This window comes from Acipenser ruthenus, chromosome 4 (assembly GCF_902713425.1).
Source record: "Acipenser ruthenus chromosome 4, fAciRut3.2 maternal haplotype, whole genome shotgun sequence".
NCBI classification, from domain to species: Eukaryota; Metazoa; Chordata; class Actinopteri; order Acipenseriformes; family Acipenseridae; genus Acipenser; species Acipenser ruthenus.
Window position 1 is genome coordinate 65,182,212 of NC_081192.1, and position 18,493 is coordinate 65,200,704.

Genomic DNA, 18,493 nt, shown 5'->3' on the forward strand with positions numbered 1-18,493 from the left:
TTACACACACAATATACAAACACGGTCACCAGTCCTGGGTGCGTGCTGTAGTGCTCGTGGTGCAAATACAATATATATCATGATACAAGTGCAGTGATGTCCGAGTTGGTGCTGGCCTCTGGCGACAGCTCCGGAATGTGTTAGCCATCTACTAATAACAAGAAGTAAAAATTAGAGACAAGACAAAACAAACAAAACACTATCCATCAGCAAATCAGATCTTTAATAATGATTTACGTGACACACATAAGAACATAAGAACATAAGAAAGTTTACAAACGAGAGGAGGCCATTCAGCCCATCTTGCTCGTTTGGTTGTTAGTAGCTTATTGATCCCAGAATCTCATCAAGCAGCTTCTTGAAGGATCCCAGGGTGTCAGCTTCAACAACATTACTGGGGAGTTGGTTCCAGACCCTCACAATTCTCTGTGTAAAAAAGTGCCTCCTATTTTCTGTTCTGAATGCCCCTTTATCTAATCTCTATTTGTGACCCCTTTATCTAATCTCCATTTGTGACCCACACGATGGCACGTGGTTTCTCTATGTGAAACTGTTCTCTGCTCATGTAAACAGTATTCTGGGGACTTTCAAGGTTAACAGCAGGAGACTCTAAGTGGGCTGTCAGCATGGCTAATTTAAATATGACCCCCCTCCCCCTCTCCTTCATTTGCATAGTGTTCTGGGAAAAGTAGGTGTTCCTGATTTTGTCGAGACATCCGGGGCAATAGTGAAACAAGTGTTTTAATTGTTTAAACATCCATAAAATCATCTTAAATATGATTTTGTTTACTTTCTATTCATCTTTTCATTGTTAAAATAAAAATAAACAGGACTATAAAAAGTCTAACATTTTAGTAGTAAGAAAACTAAATCGTGCCATTATTCTTTTCACCGTCGTAGCAGACTTGCTTTGATCTTCTCTATTGATCAGAAATATTAATTTGATTGTGCCTGGGGCAACCAAACATCACATTTGATATTCAAAGGTACTTCACTAACCCCTAATGAGAATGATGGTGTCCTAGGTTCAGAGACCATGGGTAGGTTTGGGAAGCTTGCATGCAGCTGCCTATATTGAGTGGATAAATAAACAATGTCAATCTGTACTGCTATCAGTAAGGCTCATTTATGTAAGCATTCAACTAAACTGAATTTAAAAAATCATTTTTTTCTAATATACAATACAGCATCGATTTAAAGTGGAGCTGCAGGTTTGGGCGCCAAGAAATGTCCTCTTTACATGATAACAAGGATGTGCACATCAAAGGTATAACCATGAAGTAGCAAATCAATCAGGTTTGTGGTGTTAGGTCTAAAGGTCACATTAAATTTGTAAAATAACTCACTCTTTCACTGTTTCAAAACTTTAGATTATTTGTCTGTTTTGTGGCAATAGCAGTCCACCTTGAGACTATAAACAATAGTTGCTTTTGTGACAATTAGATGTAAAGCCTTATATTGAAGTACTTGGAAACATTCTTTCAGCACGTAGCTGAAATGATTCATACACATGATAAGAAAAACGAATGGTATTTCTCAAGCTCATGCTGTCAGGATGCAATTAATCATAGAATCTGGTAACATATGCATCAGCATATTTTAATAAAATAGAACATTACTGTGACAGAAATATAATGAGTTCTGGTTGTAAATCTCCCTCCCGACCTGTGAGGGCGCTAAGTAGCGAAAGGGAAAGGCTTTGGACAGCTTGGCCTGACAGTTCATTCCCTGGGTCGGAAAGTCAGTCGGCCTGGAAAAAGGCAAGACTCCGTTGCAGCAACGTATTGACCCGGAAGGTAAACGAAGTAGCAAATGCAGGCAATATAGTCAGCTGTAATTGTTTACCAAGGGTCATGCATGATCGCTTAAAGGGGGCCGGAGAATTGTAAATCTTTTCCTTCGCTTGGTTTTTATTGAGAGACTGGAAGGACCGTGAGAGACATAGAGAAAGCGTACGGGAAAATATTTGTGAGTGTTTTGTTTGTTCGTGTCTGTTTAGTAACTGTCTTGTGTTTTTGCTATATAATAGCACTAGACGGCTAAACACGAATCCGGAGCTGTCGCCAAGGGTCTGCACAAAACCAGATCAACACTGCACTACAGTCACGATTAACACTGTTATCAGCACTTGTTCACAAGTATAGCACGTATTATATTGTACTTCGCCACAAGCACTGAGAGCACTCACTTTGGACTTGTGATCGTGTGTGTGTCTAATTGTGTGTGTTAGTACTGTGCTTATTATTAACGGGACTGCAACCCTTTTTGATTACTGTGCAATACACATTGTTGTGTATTGCCAGTTCACTATTATTTGCTGGCTGGTCATCAGACCATTGGATTAATAATCATTAAATCAACCATTTCACCCATACTTTATTGTCTGTTTGTTCTTGGGATTACTGCATCCGCACCACACCTGCTATACACCTGCTATTAATTATCACAATTATGAAGAATAGTAGCCTAGGAATGAGAAAAACAGACATGCAAAAGTGATATAAAACATTAGCGATATTTTGTTGTTGCGATGCTATTTCCGTAAAGGAAATAAATTATTGAGTTTGTTATATTATGCATATATTTCATTTTTACAATTTCTATTAGAGCGTGTTTAATATGTCCTCTTAGTGTAAAGGCTTTGTTTCTCTTTTTCCTCTTACTTTTTTATTGTTGTTAATATAGGATTTTAAATATATTTTTGGTATAGGTTCATTAATCAGATAAGGTTTGTCACTGCTATCATATGTACTATCATTTCTTATGGTAATACTTAGACCATAGGTTGAAAACCTTTGTTGAAAAGTGGGGGTGGGTATTAATTGTTTTTTAACAATTACAAAGCTCTAACAATCCAGGCAAACCTTGCTGTTCTATCTTTGCCAAGCTACTCTTTTAGTACTTGTAAACCAACAAAATGTAGCAGGCAGGTGTTTCAGTATAAAATGTTCAATATGTCCTTACTGAGCATGTATTAATAACAAATACATGCAAGTAGCACCTGTACCAGTGGCATCTCTGCACAATGCTACACAGATAGAATTCCCACATGCAGCTTATTAAAGGAAAGTGTTGAACAAACAAAGAAAAGCAAGTACTGTTCTTTTAAAGGTAAGTGTTCTCTAAGCTAAGACAGTTCAAATTACTTGCTATGTCAGAAGCATTGGTTTAAAAAATAACTTCATTTTGAAGCAAGTGCAAATGCAAAATAAATTAATAAATCAATAAATAAATAGAATTTGTTGAATAAAACAATTTTAACAGTTTACATTAAACTTGCAGGAAGGAGCACTTAATAGTTGTTTCTTGTTTTATACCATTAAAATAGTTTTATTCCACTTAGAAATTGTCTTTGCCTTTGTGCTAGCTTCTAGGGCAAACCTTGCCCATAATGAAATAACTTTACTTAAAACAATAGTTTAACGGCTGCTACTGCAACCAAGTACTTTCTTACTGGTTTTAAAATATTTACTGTGTTTTTTTTCTACTTTAAATATTTAAATACATTTTGCAGTTGCTTCGGATCGGGCTCATTATTTCATATCTTTTACCAGGGCTGTCTGTGCAAAGAACAATAGGGTAATGAAAACATTTTCATTACATAACAATTTCAGGTACGTGCCTTTTAAAGTAAATGACACCGACTGTGAAAGGACTGCAACCTTCTTGTTGTTTTACTTGATGAAAAAACATCTTAAACGATATAAGCAAATTCCTACACTGACAATTCCTGTTTTGTTGTGCAGTTTACCTTTGATGTTTAATATTAGCATTGTGGCAGAAGTGCTGTTTTACCACTAGATGTCGCTGTTAACCCAAAACAGGGGTCCCTTAAAATGGGACCAGGGCCTATACCGGGTATTTATCATTCATGTGGGTCCATAATTATTATTTATTTATGTTATTTGTATTTCGCCTTATAACAAATATTGGCATTTTTGTTCCGGAAATGATTTACAATGCCCATAAGCCAGATTAATATTGTAGCGTACAGTGGAAAGTGAAGGAAGGAGACACACACAGTTTGCAGGTACTCGAATCCACGGTTTATTGGGGTGATTATTCCCAGCCCCTGTTAGCCTGGGCCACACCAAAAACAACAAACAGTCTTGCACCCTCACAGCAGCACATTCACACAGCAGCTTGTCTTACTCTTTAGTGCAGCACATTTTTTTCCTAGAGCAGCCCTCTTTGGAGTCAATCTTATCAAGAAAACCTCTTAGTTTTTCTTCATCTTTTAGCCATCCATGCAATGTAGATCCTGCAGCATTTATATCTTTTGAACCTGCTGCTTGAGTTTCACCTTTTCTTACTCTGTCCACCGCATCGAGTTTCATTTTAACAGAGAAAGATTTTTTCTGTTTGTTGTCTGCCATGCTTCGTACTGTATATTTGGAACATTCACCCAATGTTTGCGAGTCAAATTGCATTATGGGGGAAAAGAGAGCCATGACTTTACCGTGTTATAACCGATTCCACATTATAACAGGTCACGTTATAACAGGGTAGCACTGTATTTGCTGCAATGAAGCTTTCTTCCTCTGGCCGGTTAGCCCGCTACTGAGCAAACCAAAGAGCAAGCTTTTCCTTGTATCTACTTCAGACACTATTACCTCCATTTCAGCATCTGAAAAATCTTCTTTTCTTTGATGTCATCTTCAACCCCTCAAAAACATGAATGTTCAATGTATTACTTTTATACGGCTACATTTACCACATATAGCTATAAAGTCCCTTTTACGTTAATGTAATAACATGTTGCTAGTTAGGGCTGCTTACAAAATGTAGATACATTGTCCGAAGGCAAATTAACACACTGCAAGTTCAGTCTCCCATATTTAGACCAAGACAGCAAAAAGACTGCAGGGACATCGTCCAAACAGCCAAAACAAAACCTACACCTGACTGTCTGTTATTCAGGCCAAAATAACCAACTGGTCGTATATCTCCCGATACTAATAGCTTACCAGTAAGTACGATTTTTTTAGAAATCTCTGTGAAATGTAGTTAAAATTTCAGTTTTTTTTATTGTAATAAGATAAACTAAAGCCAGGATGCAACTGGCATGTGTTTAGTATTAAGGTATAGCAGATGAACATCCAGCTGATGACGTGTGTGGTCGTGCTCCAACAACAGACAAATCCTCACCCTTAAAGACTGCTTCCCGTCCAAGGAAGGATCTCTTGGTGGATCTTTCTCAGTTACTAATCACTGAAAATGTCCACTTTTGTTGGTCGATTTTCCCGCAGAAAAAAAAAAAAATCCTATTGATGGATACTTCACATGGCTGGGGGAGGGGGCTGTGTCTGTGTGTGGTCTTACCCTGATTCTGATTCGATGTGTTATTGTGTCTGTCATGACAGAGATCCGCTATCAAAACACTGTTTTTTTATGTAAAATAATAAAATAACTTTGCTAAAACCACCCAAAAATAGCCAACCTGCCTAGCATCATGTACTCTCTTCTCTAAGCACTTAATTCATATGCAAGATCTATTGCTAATTGTACATTTTTGGTAACCCTTGAATTAAAAATGCATGAGTCTCCTTAAGTGGATTAAAACATTGCACTGGAGCAAGCAGTTGGCAATTTGTGCATTGCACTTTATTTGTGCACATAGAGCAAGTGATGCCAAGGAAGGAAGACTTGACTCCTGTCATTCCATCGGGGATGCCAGCTGCTTCCTCCAGGTCCATGCACTCCCCTCGGGTTCTCTCAAAAAAAAACATAAGAGAGCTTGTTGATTGTTTTTCCCAGCAGTTAGAGCTAAAAAGAAATAAAAAATATATTCTTCAACTTAAACACTCTCTGTTTGAGTGATGCCACTGTCACATAAAAATCAATAGAAAATGGTGACATTTTTCTCAATAATTTTAGACTACTGCATTAAAATAAGAATTGTAGCATACATTTTAAAGTTGTCTTATTACTTCTACTCTTTTAATGGCATCGTTGCTGGGGATCTCTGCATCAGCACTCTCAGGCACTGTCAGCTGGTATCCTCATCCCCTGTTTGAGTGCTATATTATGTAACACACTGCATGCAAGGACATTTTTGCACACCTTTTCTGGATTATATTGAAGTGTGTCTCCCAAAACATGTAAACAACGAAAGCGTGATTTAAGCACTCCAATGTAAGGCTCCACAACGACTCCTATACAAGCATGTGCAGAATTGTACCTCCTTTCTTCAGGGCTCTGTGGACTCATAAGTGGCGTCATCAACCGAGTGGGTATCCCCAATCCTCTATGAAAGGCAACATTTTGTAATCTTGCAGCTACACCATCACAAAGAGTACAAACCTTTGTTGGAAAAACAAATGCATTAATGCCCTACTTAAAAGTCACTCACCAACGAGCCAGCTGTTTGTCACTGCTCCATGTTCTCAGCGAGTGCCCACACTGCTGTTTTGAAGAATTATGAATCGTGGGTTCCACCTAGCCATTTAGTCACAACATTTAATAGACGTAGACAAACATCATTCAGATATAATCTGCACATGAATTGAATGCACTTATAGGCAAAATTCAAGACCCTTGTGCATCACTAATTGCTTCACTCGATGTGGCCATCTTTTTTTTTTTTTTTTTTTTTTTTTTTATCAATCTTCAACTAAGATACAAAACTCACAATCCTATACTTTCTGATGATAATACTAACTTTACCTTCTTTTTACAACGTATGCAGTTAAATACAATTCTGTAACTTTAATGATTGCACTTATGTTTTTGCTTTTACCTATAATGTACAATATATTGTATCACAAAATGAAAACATGTCCCATTGAAGATAGAAACTGCTAAAGCATGAATTGGATGTAATGGTACAATAGGAACACAGTGACTTGAAAAATGAAACCATAAGGGAATAAAAACCAACACATCATCAATATTAGTTTTAATTAATGGGAAAAAAATGAAACAATTCAACAAGTAGTCTTGTTTTACAATACAGTGATATCTGTTCACGGGGAGACATTCTTTTTCTATGTTATATTGGCTCAGTCTTTCACAATAAACAACACTTTAGGATATTACAACGCAGTACAAACTTCAATCTGCAGGATAAAAAAATAGGTTTCTCACATTATTAACTCCTCCTTCTAAACTACAATATTACATGAGACAACTACATATTAAAGGTAAGGTTTATTGATGTATTTACTTTGCTTCAACCTCTTTCAATTAGCTATGATAAGTTCTATTGTAATTTCAATTATTTTCAATTGATTTCTTTAGTCCATTGAGGACTATATCTCACTCAACATATTATCATACAAATTGTTGCAGATGGTACTGTAAATGCAACATTCTGATTTCAATGTTTCAAGAGAACCAATAGAAATCTCATTTCCATGGGGTCTTGAAAGACAACTGCAGCACCCAATCACGCATGGTCAGTTACAAACAAATGACAATAAATTGTTATTATCACAATATAACATATTCTAAAATAACATCAATTCATTTTTACCAGATCATGGACTACTTGTTTGTATATTTAGGGAATAGTAAGTCATATGCACAATTTGTTGCAAGGATGATGGACTTTAAAAGGCTGTGTGGTCCAGTGGTTAAAGAAACAGGCATAACCTTGTAACCAAGAGGTCCCCGGTTCAAATCCCACCTCAGCCACTGACTCATTGTGTGACCCTGAGCAAGTCACTTAACCTCCTTGTGCTCTGTCTTTCGGGTGAGACGTTGTTGTAAGTGACTCTGCAGCTGATGCATCGTTCACACACCCTAGTCTCTGTAAGTCGCCTTGGATAAAGGCGTCTGCTAAATAAACAAATAATAATAATAAAAGTAAAAGCTCCATGGCCGGGTTACTATATAAAGAATCTCAAGAGTAAAATACAGTCAAATCAGCTTAATATCACTCCTGTTAATGCCCCCCTCTGCTTACTATCACCACATTAACAAAATATAATACAAAAATAATATAATGAAAGTAAATAGCCTTTGTTTTTGTTCTAACCAGGGAGAAAAAATGGTTTCACATGTATTTGTTTTACTGTGCACATAAAACAGCACTTACAGACAGTCTCTGTAGCAGTCTGTTGCCACAGTGATTATATGTTCATCAGTAGATCACTAGACTTCATAATGTAGAACTGGAGATGTTTAATGCTAATCTGAAGTTATCTGAAATGTACTGTATAGGCACCATGTTCTCCATGAGATGTTATGTGACAAGCCTTCAAGAGTTGATAGTGGTCATCAGCACTATCAAAAGCCATTAGACAAAGCAACATAGAAGGTGCTTTAGAAAACATCTGCTAAAAGCCAGGGCTAAGTCAGTCATTACTTTGTCAGGATGATTACAAATTAAAACTTATCTTGGCCCCAGTATTTATTTTGATTGTGAATCTATTCTGCTGTTTATCCTTGAAAGAGTTAATGGTTTGTCAGAAAATATTGAGCTTCTAGGTGCACTGTTTACAGAATTTAAGTTAGGCTCCCTAAATCTATAATTTGAAAAGGAGCATCTTGTAAGAGAAGCCAAGTGTCTTCGGAACTTTACCACAGCAAAGACATAAAACCAAGGATTGAGGCAGCAGTGAAAGTAAGCTATGTTGCGACAGATGTAAAAGGAATAGTTAAGCATTATTCCAACATCACATTCTGTCAATGGAGATACTTCAAGCAGCTTAAGTGACATAAGTAATATAATTAGGTTATATGGAGCCCAACAAAGAAAGAATACTACAACAGTGGTTAATATTAGTTTTACAGCCTTGTATTTCCTCCTTATTCTACAGGTAACCACCGTCTTTAAAATCCTGTAGTAGCAGTACACAATAACAGCAAATGGAAGCAAAAAGAAAAACACAATTTGCAGATAATATCCCAGTATCTGCAGAGTAACTTTGTTCTCCCCTGAAAACATTGTTTCTTCACACATATCGTTCTCATCAATGTCCTTTGTTGTATCAGTTAAGATCATTTCTGGGATAGCAGCTGCTATACTGATGAACCAGATGACAGCACTTGCCAAACAGGCATGCCATGTTCTCCTTAGCCTCGTAGTAGATACATTATGAACCACTGTCAAATAACGATGGATAGTCATCACCATTAGAAACATCATACAGCTGTAGAAGCCAATAAAATACATTCCACTCAAGAGTTTGCACATAAAGCGTCCAAAGATCCAATGGTATGAATGGTAGAATGCCCAGAATGGAAGAGAGAAGGCAAACACCAGGTCAGAGATGGCCAAGTTTAGAATAAATATGTTTGTTACCTTTTTAAAGTCCTCGTATCTCACAAGAGCGCACAAAACCAGACCATTTCCAATTAGACTGAGAAAAAAGACCAAGTAGAAAAAAACTGATGTAAATACACCTCCCAGTGTATGTGAATTATCTTCACACAGCAATATAATTCCTTCATCAGAGTAATCAGTTTCATTGTAGTCCATGTCTGTGGTAGCACTGGCAGTGGTGAAATATGTCTGATTCTGCATTGCTTTGACTCTATAACAATAAAAAAACTTAATTTAATATACCAACAAAAATGTAAAAATAAAAAACAGAAAATGTAGTTAATCATAGTAACAACTCGTGAAGTTTTCTTTTTAATGTTAAAGGGTTATTAGATTAAATGAATGTACGTAGTTACCTTTGGTATGGACTCTTACCGACCAGAGCAGCTTTAATAATATTTCAGAAAAAGCTTTTTGTTTTTAAGTCAGCAACACGTTGGGGAAATGCAAAGTTCCTGTAACAATCTGACTCAGTATGCGAAATTTTTAACAAAGGGACTCTTAGAGCATTTCCTCCTTCAGAGCTATGGTCTGTAAACATGTGATACAAGTTTTAGTTTGATGCCATTTATTTTTTCAATCTTAGCCAAAACATTAGTCTACTTGACTCAAGGGTGCATTATATTAATAAATAAAGAGGGAGCCTATGTATTGAATATGTGAAGTATGACCCCAATCTCCTTCTGAAAACCTATTAAGAATTCCTGTTTTGCAAATCCTGGCTAAGGTTTCTTTAGACTTGCACAGAATTAGCAACTAGCACAAATAACAACTGACAAGCCGTTTAAACTAACTGGCTATATTACAGACGGTTTTAACTTTGGATAAAACTGCTGAAAAAAAGTTTCACAATTTTAAGATTGTAAATTCCTTGGGTCAATCTTGCCTATTCCTTTTTATGATAAAACAAAGATCACTACAGATCAATTATTGTATGTTGTGTATTCCAGATTTCTGTCTGTAAAATCGAGAGTGGGAAATGAGATAGTCAATGGAAATTAGTGTTTGTGGTATTTGAGTAATATCATTAATGTGACTTTTGTGCCAGTTACAATCCACAATACTCGAGAATGATTAGGTATACAACAGGACAATCTAGCCAACATATATTTATTAACCAATATTAAAAGAATATATTTTTCAATATGTTTTTTGTATTAATATTATTAATATTGTTCACAAATACAGTATGTGTAACTTTTTAACTTGAACATATATTAAAACTTTATTTTCCTTCCATTTGGCACCATTTGTATTAGGGGAGACCTGGGTCGGTTGTCACATGGGCTGGTTGTCACAGTGCTCTAGATTGCGATGGCATGTGACACTAACACTGAAATGTGTGTTTCGATGTCCGGAATTCGACCATCTTGGAATCTGAGGTCAATGCCATCAAACATAAAGGTTAGCACATATTTCTTTTTTTTTCATACCCAAAGTAAGAAAATGATCTCTTGTTATTTATGTTATAACTCTTAGAAGTATTGAGGTTTGTTTGAACTGATTGTCATGTTAAATAGAACCAGATAATGGCTATCTGGTGTAAAAACAAAACCAGTTGGCTAAGACAAGTGACTGGGAGAATCAAATTATTAAGTAAAGTCTGGTTGGGGCAGGTTGTCACATAGTTTTTGATGACAATGCCACACCTGTACGCAGCAGACCTGTGCCCACCACTGATGACAATGCCATACCTGGGCCCAGTAGTTCTATGCCTACAGAAAATGTTGGCAAAATATGTTCACCCACCCCTGAAGATCTGCGACCATTTCTCAAAGCTGGACCTCAAAAAAATGTAAACGTCCAAAGGAGCTGAAAACATAGCACAGCAATATAGACAGATACACCTGTTAAGAAAAACACCAATCAGCCTCTGAGAAAAAAAAAATACAAAGAAGAAGCTATTCTCTCAGAAAAACAAGAAAAGGCCTTCAAAAGGCATGCCTCAAAATATGAAAAAGAAAGGTTGTAGGCAGAGAAAAAAACCCATCTTCTGAGTCTTCAGAAGAAGAAGAATACTTTTGCCTTGTTTGCCTAGAACCGTTCTCAAATAGCAGATCTAATGAAGTTTGGATTCAGTGCTCCGAGTGTAAAAACTGGGCTCACGAGGCTTGTACTCCAGGACAACTAATCTATATATGACCCAAGGTCTGCACCGTGGCTAACATTAGCTAACAGTAAGAAAAAACATTGTTAAGTGAATGTGAACTTGGCAGGCGGTCAGAGAGACGACTGCACAAAATATTAATACGTAAATATAGCCATATATTTTTTATTTATTACTCGCAAAAATATCTGAAGGAAGAGAGAATATAAGACCATTATTAAGAAAAAAAGGTAAGGAAGACAGAGTATCAGACCGTTATTAAAAATGAAATAATGTTGGGTTTTAGAATTAAAAATAGGGTAATGTTGCCGCAGGGCCATGAACAAGTTCAATTTCAACCAAAATCTTTTACTTTTAACTTAGATTAAGCAGTAGTAACTATATCAAAAAGTGGCATTTTACAATCACACAAACCTGATTTTACTTTAGTGAAAACGTTGGCTACAATTGTTTCTTGCTGATGTTAATGTTCAGCTTTCATATCGAAACGTGTGTACTTAGTAATAAGCCATCTCCTTTGTACAGAGGTATCGGCGCTATGCTTCAGTGCGGGAAGTCCCAGGTTCACATCCCACCTCAGCCTGTGAGAAACCCTGCCTGCCTCCCTGCATACAATATATACAGGTTTTCCTACAGAACCATAGCTTTAGCAATTCTGATCAAACTGAGCTAAAATACCAGCACTTTAAGTTAATGATATAAAATGTATCCAGTTAAAATGTTTAGTACAGTACATTTTTTAAATATCGGTAGTATGTCTCAAAGCTTTGATGTAACATTAATAACAATAGGGCAGCAGAGTGGAGTAGTGGTTAGGGCTCTGGACTCTTGACCGGAGGGTTGTGGGTTCAATCCCCAGTGGGGGACACTGCTGTTGTACCCTTGAGCAAGGTACTTTACCTAGATTGCTCCAGTAAAAACCCAACTGTATAAATGGGTAATTGTATGTAAAATAATGTGATATCTGTATAATGTGAAATAATTTATAATGTGATATCTTGTAACAATTGTAAGTCACCCTGGATAAGGGCGTCGGCTAAGAAATAAATAATAATAATAATAATAATAATAATAATAATGTCTACAACATGCTAGCTTACTCGCCCGCATTTCCCACTACATAAAGACTTTATAATAATAATAATAATAATAATAATACAAAATACATGAATCCAAATTCTATAGGGACTGTGCAAGGCTGTAGTTGTCTTTTTGAACAAATTCATGGAACAATTTTTTTTTCTTTTTCGTGTTTTCGTATTTTTAAAACAAATCTTGCTCCATGAATTAGGCTCAAGCCTCATGTTGTCGGTAGCTCTGCTAATTGAATACATTTGTTTTTTCCTTGGTACTTAGGTCCCACAATAGATGCTGCAAGGCTAGTGTACAATGCATTGCATCTTATTGCCAAAAAGTATAGGCTTAAAGCAATCCAATGAACAATCAGCTTTGTTATGTATTTATGTATGTATTTATTTATTGCAAAGGGTGTTTTTTTAATTTGTAGTCTCTTCAGTATTTTTTTAGAACCTTGCTTACAGAACAACTTAACTATAAGGCACTTTTTATGAGTCAAATGGCAATAATTTGAAATGCTGAGTAAATGGTGTAACATAAAACAAACAACACAATACGGGCCTCTAGTCTAAACCCCTCGTATATGCTTATTTTTTTCCTATTTGGTCAAAGAAGCTTAGCAGGGCTGCTTCGAGCAGATCTCAGTCTAATAAATAAAGGATTGCTTGGCACTGCCTTCAGTTACAGTAGAAGGTTGCGCGAGGTCACAAACAGGATTTTCACTGTTGAAGTCTCGTAAGCATAATATACAACTTCCAGACATGTTTCCATGCAAAACATTTTTTGATCAATTGTATGGCTTTTCAGCGTGCATGAGAAGACAATTTACCATTACCATTTGTAGTTGTACAAACTAGCACACTTTCTGTAGAGCGTCAAATGTGCATGGTATGTGTGTGCTGTGTCACATAATGGCTGTGGAGAGAGTGATGACTTTCTAAGCTGCGTGGAAGTCTGGCCATTGTTAACAACCTGACAACTTTTTGCACTTACAACTTTAAAGTCTGTTTCAAAGCTCTTTTCAAAATGTCCGCTCTATGCACTGACAGTGTAAAGATTGTTCCCCACATTAGCTATGTTAACATCAAACTTTTTTTTATGTGCTATCTGATGCGTATAAAAAAAGCTTGACAACTTAAACAGGCGAAATTCGGTTAATTCATGCGAATTAAAACTTTCTGAACAAGTTTTATGAGCTAGCACATACTTTTTTCAAATGGTTGTATTTATGTGGTCAACGCAGCACATCTCCGGACGGGGCATTTAATTAAAATGTATAAAATGGGTCTTTTAAATACTCTATCCTGATTGGTCAAAATGGAATGTTCATATTTCAACATATCACTATGGGTTGGCACTTCTTTTCTAAAAGGAGCCAATCACTAGTAGATATCCATACGCCTCTAGCCTTAAATTATTATTTTTTTAAAAAAATAACCGCAGCCATTTTATCACAATAAAAATCACTAACCAGATTTATGTAAATGTTGACCTTTTGGCAGAGCGATCAGAAACACCATTCTGATCGCTCTGCCCCTTCTCTCTGAACTCTGCCAGAACTACAGCGTTTCTCTATCCCATTTGGAAAATGCATAGTTTTAAACAAATATCTTAAACTTTCAGTCTGACAGGTAGGCCCACACGGTAAGTCCAGCCGGAGCCCCAAGTACACCATAATCTGCACCGGTATTAATTGGCTTCTGGCATCGTTGAGGGTGAGACCCAGCCTTGACAGATGCTCGGTCACAATCACTGTGTGGCCCACTGCTCCTTCCTGTGACGGGGAACAGATCAACCAGTAGCCACACGGGGGCTAGGATGGCATCCACGTGACCGTGATCCCTTGAAAGGGAGGAGGTCCCGAGCGGAACTGTAGTGCGTAGCCGGTGTGGTGCGCCAATATTGTAGCTGGTTTTGTGTGAAAGGGTGGTTCTGAGGCCACAAACCTTCAGGGGCCCTGCTGGGGTGGAGCTTGCTTTGGAGGATGTTTAGGGCGGCATTGGAACTGTCTCCCATAGCGCTGCTGCGCTGGGGCCCCACATCCGGTGCTTCCTCATCCTTGTGGACAGCCCCGGTTATTAGCTGCCATGGAAGCCTGAAGGCGATGCCTTAGGTTGCCATACAGCGCAGTGGGGATTGGAACCGTCTTGGTGACAGTATGTGTCACAAGCGGACGCCATCGTCTTATTCTCTCCCGGAGCACGGGGAGGGAGCATCGCTGCCACCAATCTAGATGTCTCCCGTTCTCTGTGGGAGCATTGCAGGATTTCCTCTACCGCCGGCCCGAATATATGGCATGGGGAGATAGGCATGTCCAGCAAGGCCAACTTGTCTGTGTCAGGGACTCTGCACCACCAGGCTCGCCAGGCTTCGACCCTAGGGCTTGCCCTTGGAATCCTAAAATCTGCAGCAGAGTTTTTAAGGTGGACCGCTGTTATTCTGCATTGACCACTGGGACATGCAGGGTCCTTAGGCAGACCTCCTACCAGAGGGGCTCGCACCAGGGCCGCGATGGTGGAATCCACCGGCAGAAATTCCGCTAGGCCCAGCGCTCCCACGCCTCCCAAGGAGGCCAGTGGGGCTGCGTGCTGCAAGACGTAGCTCCTCCAGAAAATCCGGGAATTCTGGAAAAAGATGGGGGTTAGCCGTCTGCGCCTTTCTGAAAACAGAACTGTGCTGTTCAGGTGCTGCCATCCAGGGAAACTGGAGGAGGCTTACTCCATAAGGGCCCAAACTGAACTGGACGGGAAGGTGACATCAGTCTGCGAGGTAACTGAGGCCTGTCTCTTGGGTCAACTCTTGACCCTCCGTCTCCTCCTGTAGGGAGGAACTCGCCATACCAGGAAGCCACAATCTCTCCACTCATCACCACTTCTTGCTCTGAAACATCCGGAGCGACCACCGGTGGGGCCGGGGTCGGCTCCAGGGCAGGTGCCGGAGGTGGAGCTGGTGACTGAGCAGGGGAAGAAGCCTGGTGTTTGGCCAGATATTCCAAAAGCTCTGGTGGGTGTCGAAACACTGAGGCACCTAGGTTCTGGAGCACCGAGGCACCAAGGGCACTAAAGTTACTGAGGGCACCGATGTAAGGAGCGCTTGAGCACGAGGCCAGCGAAGTACCGAGTCTCTGTAGCACTGAGGGTGGTGTAGCACTGAGGCTCTGGGGCACTGAGGGCAGCGAAGCACAGAGGCCCCGAAGCGCCGAGAGCACCGAGCACCAAGGGCAAAAGCACCGAAGGTACTGGGCTGGGTGTCTAGTCTGGACCGCGTGCAGTCACACACCCGAGGCAGCAAGTAGCTTACAAAGGTGTGGAGCACTGCCTACAGACAGTTGCAATCTGGACCACGTGCAATCACACAACCGGTGCAGCGCGTAGCTTTCAGTGAAGTGGAGCACAGCCTATAGACAGTAGTTAGAGAGATAGAGAGAAAAGAAAAAAAAACCTTATTATTATTTTATTTATTTTTTAATTTTTTTACATTTTTTTTAGGCCCAACTCACCGAGGTGGGTGGGTCAAAAAGTCTGTGGAGTCTATTCTACAGTGAGCACGGTAAAACCAGGCCCAGTGGAGGAAGCACAGATTTTTCTTTTTTTTTTTTTTTTATACTGCAAGGCAGTGGAAGCACACTCAGCTGGAGGAGTAGGGTTTTTATTTTTATTCAAACTGCAAATACAGTAGAAACAATCAGTAGCTGAAGCTGAAGGGGTACGCTTTAGGCCACGTGCAGCGAGTGGGCGTGCCGCAGCTAACCCAGAGTAGTCGACTCAACAGCAGGCACGGCAAAAAGCAGAGGAAAAAGACAGAACACAGGAAGCAAACTGCAAGATTAGTGAAAGCAAACTATATATACATATTGTTTTTAAATGAAAGCGTTTAGCTCAGTCTTCAGAAGCTGAGTTTCTTATTCCATGGAAGTGCTACAGAAAACTCAGGTGAGAGCTCTTTTAAGACTCAATCACAGCCCTGGAAAGGTTAGTTATACCTACCTTACTTACCTGGTTGTGAGATGCAAAATAGGAAGTGAGCTCCGTGGAGTGACTACTTATTCCCTCGGTAGGCAGGACGAGGACGTCACTCTGCGGAGGGGCCTATCGGCAGCTTTGACAGAAAATGTTCAGTAAATACCTGACCTGTGGCAGGCATATCCCAAAAGTATGGTTGCTGGTCGTCTTCTCTTTCAGGGAACCCGGGTTACATCCGTAACCTATCGTTTATGTTCTGGCAACTTCTCAGCTATGGACTGTATGTTTCTTTGTTGCCAATGTGGCTTGCATTTCAGCATACACCACAAAACTTCCCAGGTACTTAATTTGTGAGACATGCTTGTAAATTAAAATATTTGTGTTCAGGATTATAAAATATGAGCTGTTATTCCTTAATTCTACTATTTTTTTGCTATTCCAGGCCTCATTCCAAGGGAAACAGCTGTATTTCCATTTCATTCCACTTTTATTCTGTACATTAGTTTATTTGTAAGAAACTATATTAGGGATTTTAAGATACAAGCTGTCATTCCTTATTTATCTGTGATTTTACTGGTCTTTCGGTATTCCCGGCCTATCATTCAATGGAAAACAGTTGTCATTCCATGTCATTCCACTTTTATTTTGTACATTAGTTTATTTGTAACAAACGGTATTAGGGATTTTAAGATACATGCTGTCTTGATAATTCTGTAGGATTCTGCAAAACTTTTTCAATGGCTGTAATTTAACCCCCATAATTATCAAAAATAATTATTCTTGAATCACCTATGATTTTTTTTGTACTATCATAAAAACTTGTTTGGGGAGCACTGGACAGAGCACTTATGGTAATTCAACTTCTCTTTCAATTCAAAGATGACCACCAACCAATACTTCTGGGATATGCCTGCCTTAGGTAGGTATTTGCTGAGCATTTTATATCAGAGCTGCCGATAGGCCCCTCCATGGAATGACGTCCTCAGTCCCGCCTGATGAGGGAATAAGTAGTTGTTCCACGGAGCTCACTTCTTCTTTTGGCTCTCACCTATGGTAAGGTACGTTTCTGTGTCACTAACCAGAGTGCGTTCGCTTGTCGCAGACTGTCTTTTCTTGGCTGTCCATCATATGAGTGTGACTGCCTGTGCAGTATTGGTGTGTGCGTGTGTTGTCTTTCAGCCTACACCTTCAGGGAGAACACCAATCCTCCACAGGGGCTCAGCTTGCCGATCTGTCATTGAGTGACTCTACCGGCTGTCGTTCACACAGCTTGGGAAAAAAATATCAAAATGGCAGTCAGCCATGTGTTCCTCCATCGGGGCTGTGCTTTGGCCTGCCCCGCTGTCGAGTGAACCTTGTCAGCTGCCTCAGCCAGCCCACCTCGGTGCTTTGGGCCTTGGGTTTTGCATAGCGCCTTGTGTACTCGGTACTCACAATACTCACACGGTGCTCGGTGCTCACTCCGCTTTGGTACCTTGGCGTGCATAGCACCTCGGTGCCCGGGACACGCGGTGCATTGGTGAACACAGTGCACTTGGTGCACACTCTGTGCAAGGTACTCGGTGCACACGGTACTGTGGTGCCTCGGAGCGAATAGCACCTCATTGCATGGCAGACACGGTGCTCAGTGCATGCGATAATCAGCACACAAGGCATTTGGCACGCTCGGTGCACACGTCGCCCACAATGCTTGATACGCTGGAATCGTCCACGCAGACGGCAGAGGAGGACGCGCTCTCTATAGCAGCCTCCTGGAACGAGGACTCCTTCCCCAATGACATGGGGGCAAGAGAGGAACCTGCGCTCTCTACCGAGCCAGAGCTTAGCACCGAGGTTGCTTCGGAAGCTAGTGCGCCACATGCTAGTGCGCCACATGCTGCAAACTGTGCAGGTCCCTTGGGCGACAGCAGCTGAGCCACGCCGGTCCGTGTTCAGGATGCAGGCTGTGGCTCCTCGCCCTCAGCCCTTCCCAGTGTTCCTGGATTTCATGGAGGAGGTATGCTCCTCCTGGGATTGTCTGACCTTAGCACCCAGTGTGCTGAAGCAAGCGGCACCGCTTGCTTCTTTAGACGGCGCGGA

General features: G+C 39.9%; 1 protein-coding gene across 1 annotated transcript; it reads right to left on the reverse strand.

The window, feature by feature from the left end:
• Positions 1 to 6,832: 6,832 nt before the first annotated feature.
• On the reverse strand, positions 6,833 to 9,734 carry LOC117399937 (chemokine XC receptor 1-like). The gene is made up of 2 exons (XM_033999396.3): positions 9,625 to 9,734; positions 6,833 to 9,479 (listed from the first exon to the last, which is right to left on the reverse strand). The coding sequence occupies exon 2, from the start codon at positions 9,467 to 9,469 to the stop codon at positions 8,354 to 8,356; it is 1,116 nt and encodes a 371-aa protein (XP_033855287.3). The 5' UTR covers positions 9,470 to 9,479; positions 9,625 to 9,734; the 3' UTR covers positions 6,833 to 8,353.
• Between the last annotated feature and the right edge of the window lie 8,759 nt (positions 9,735 to 18,493).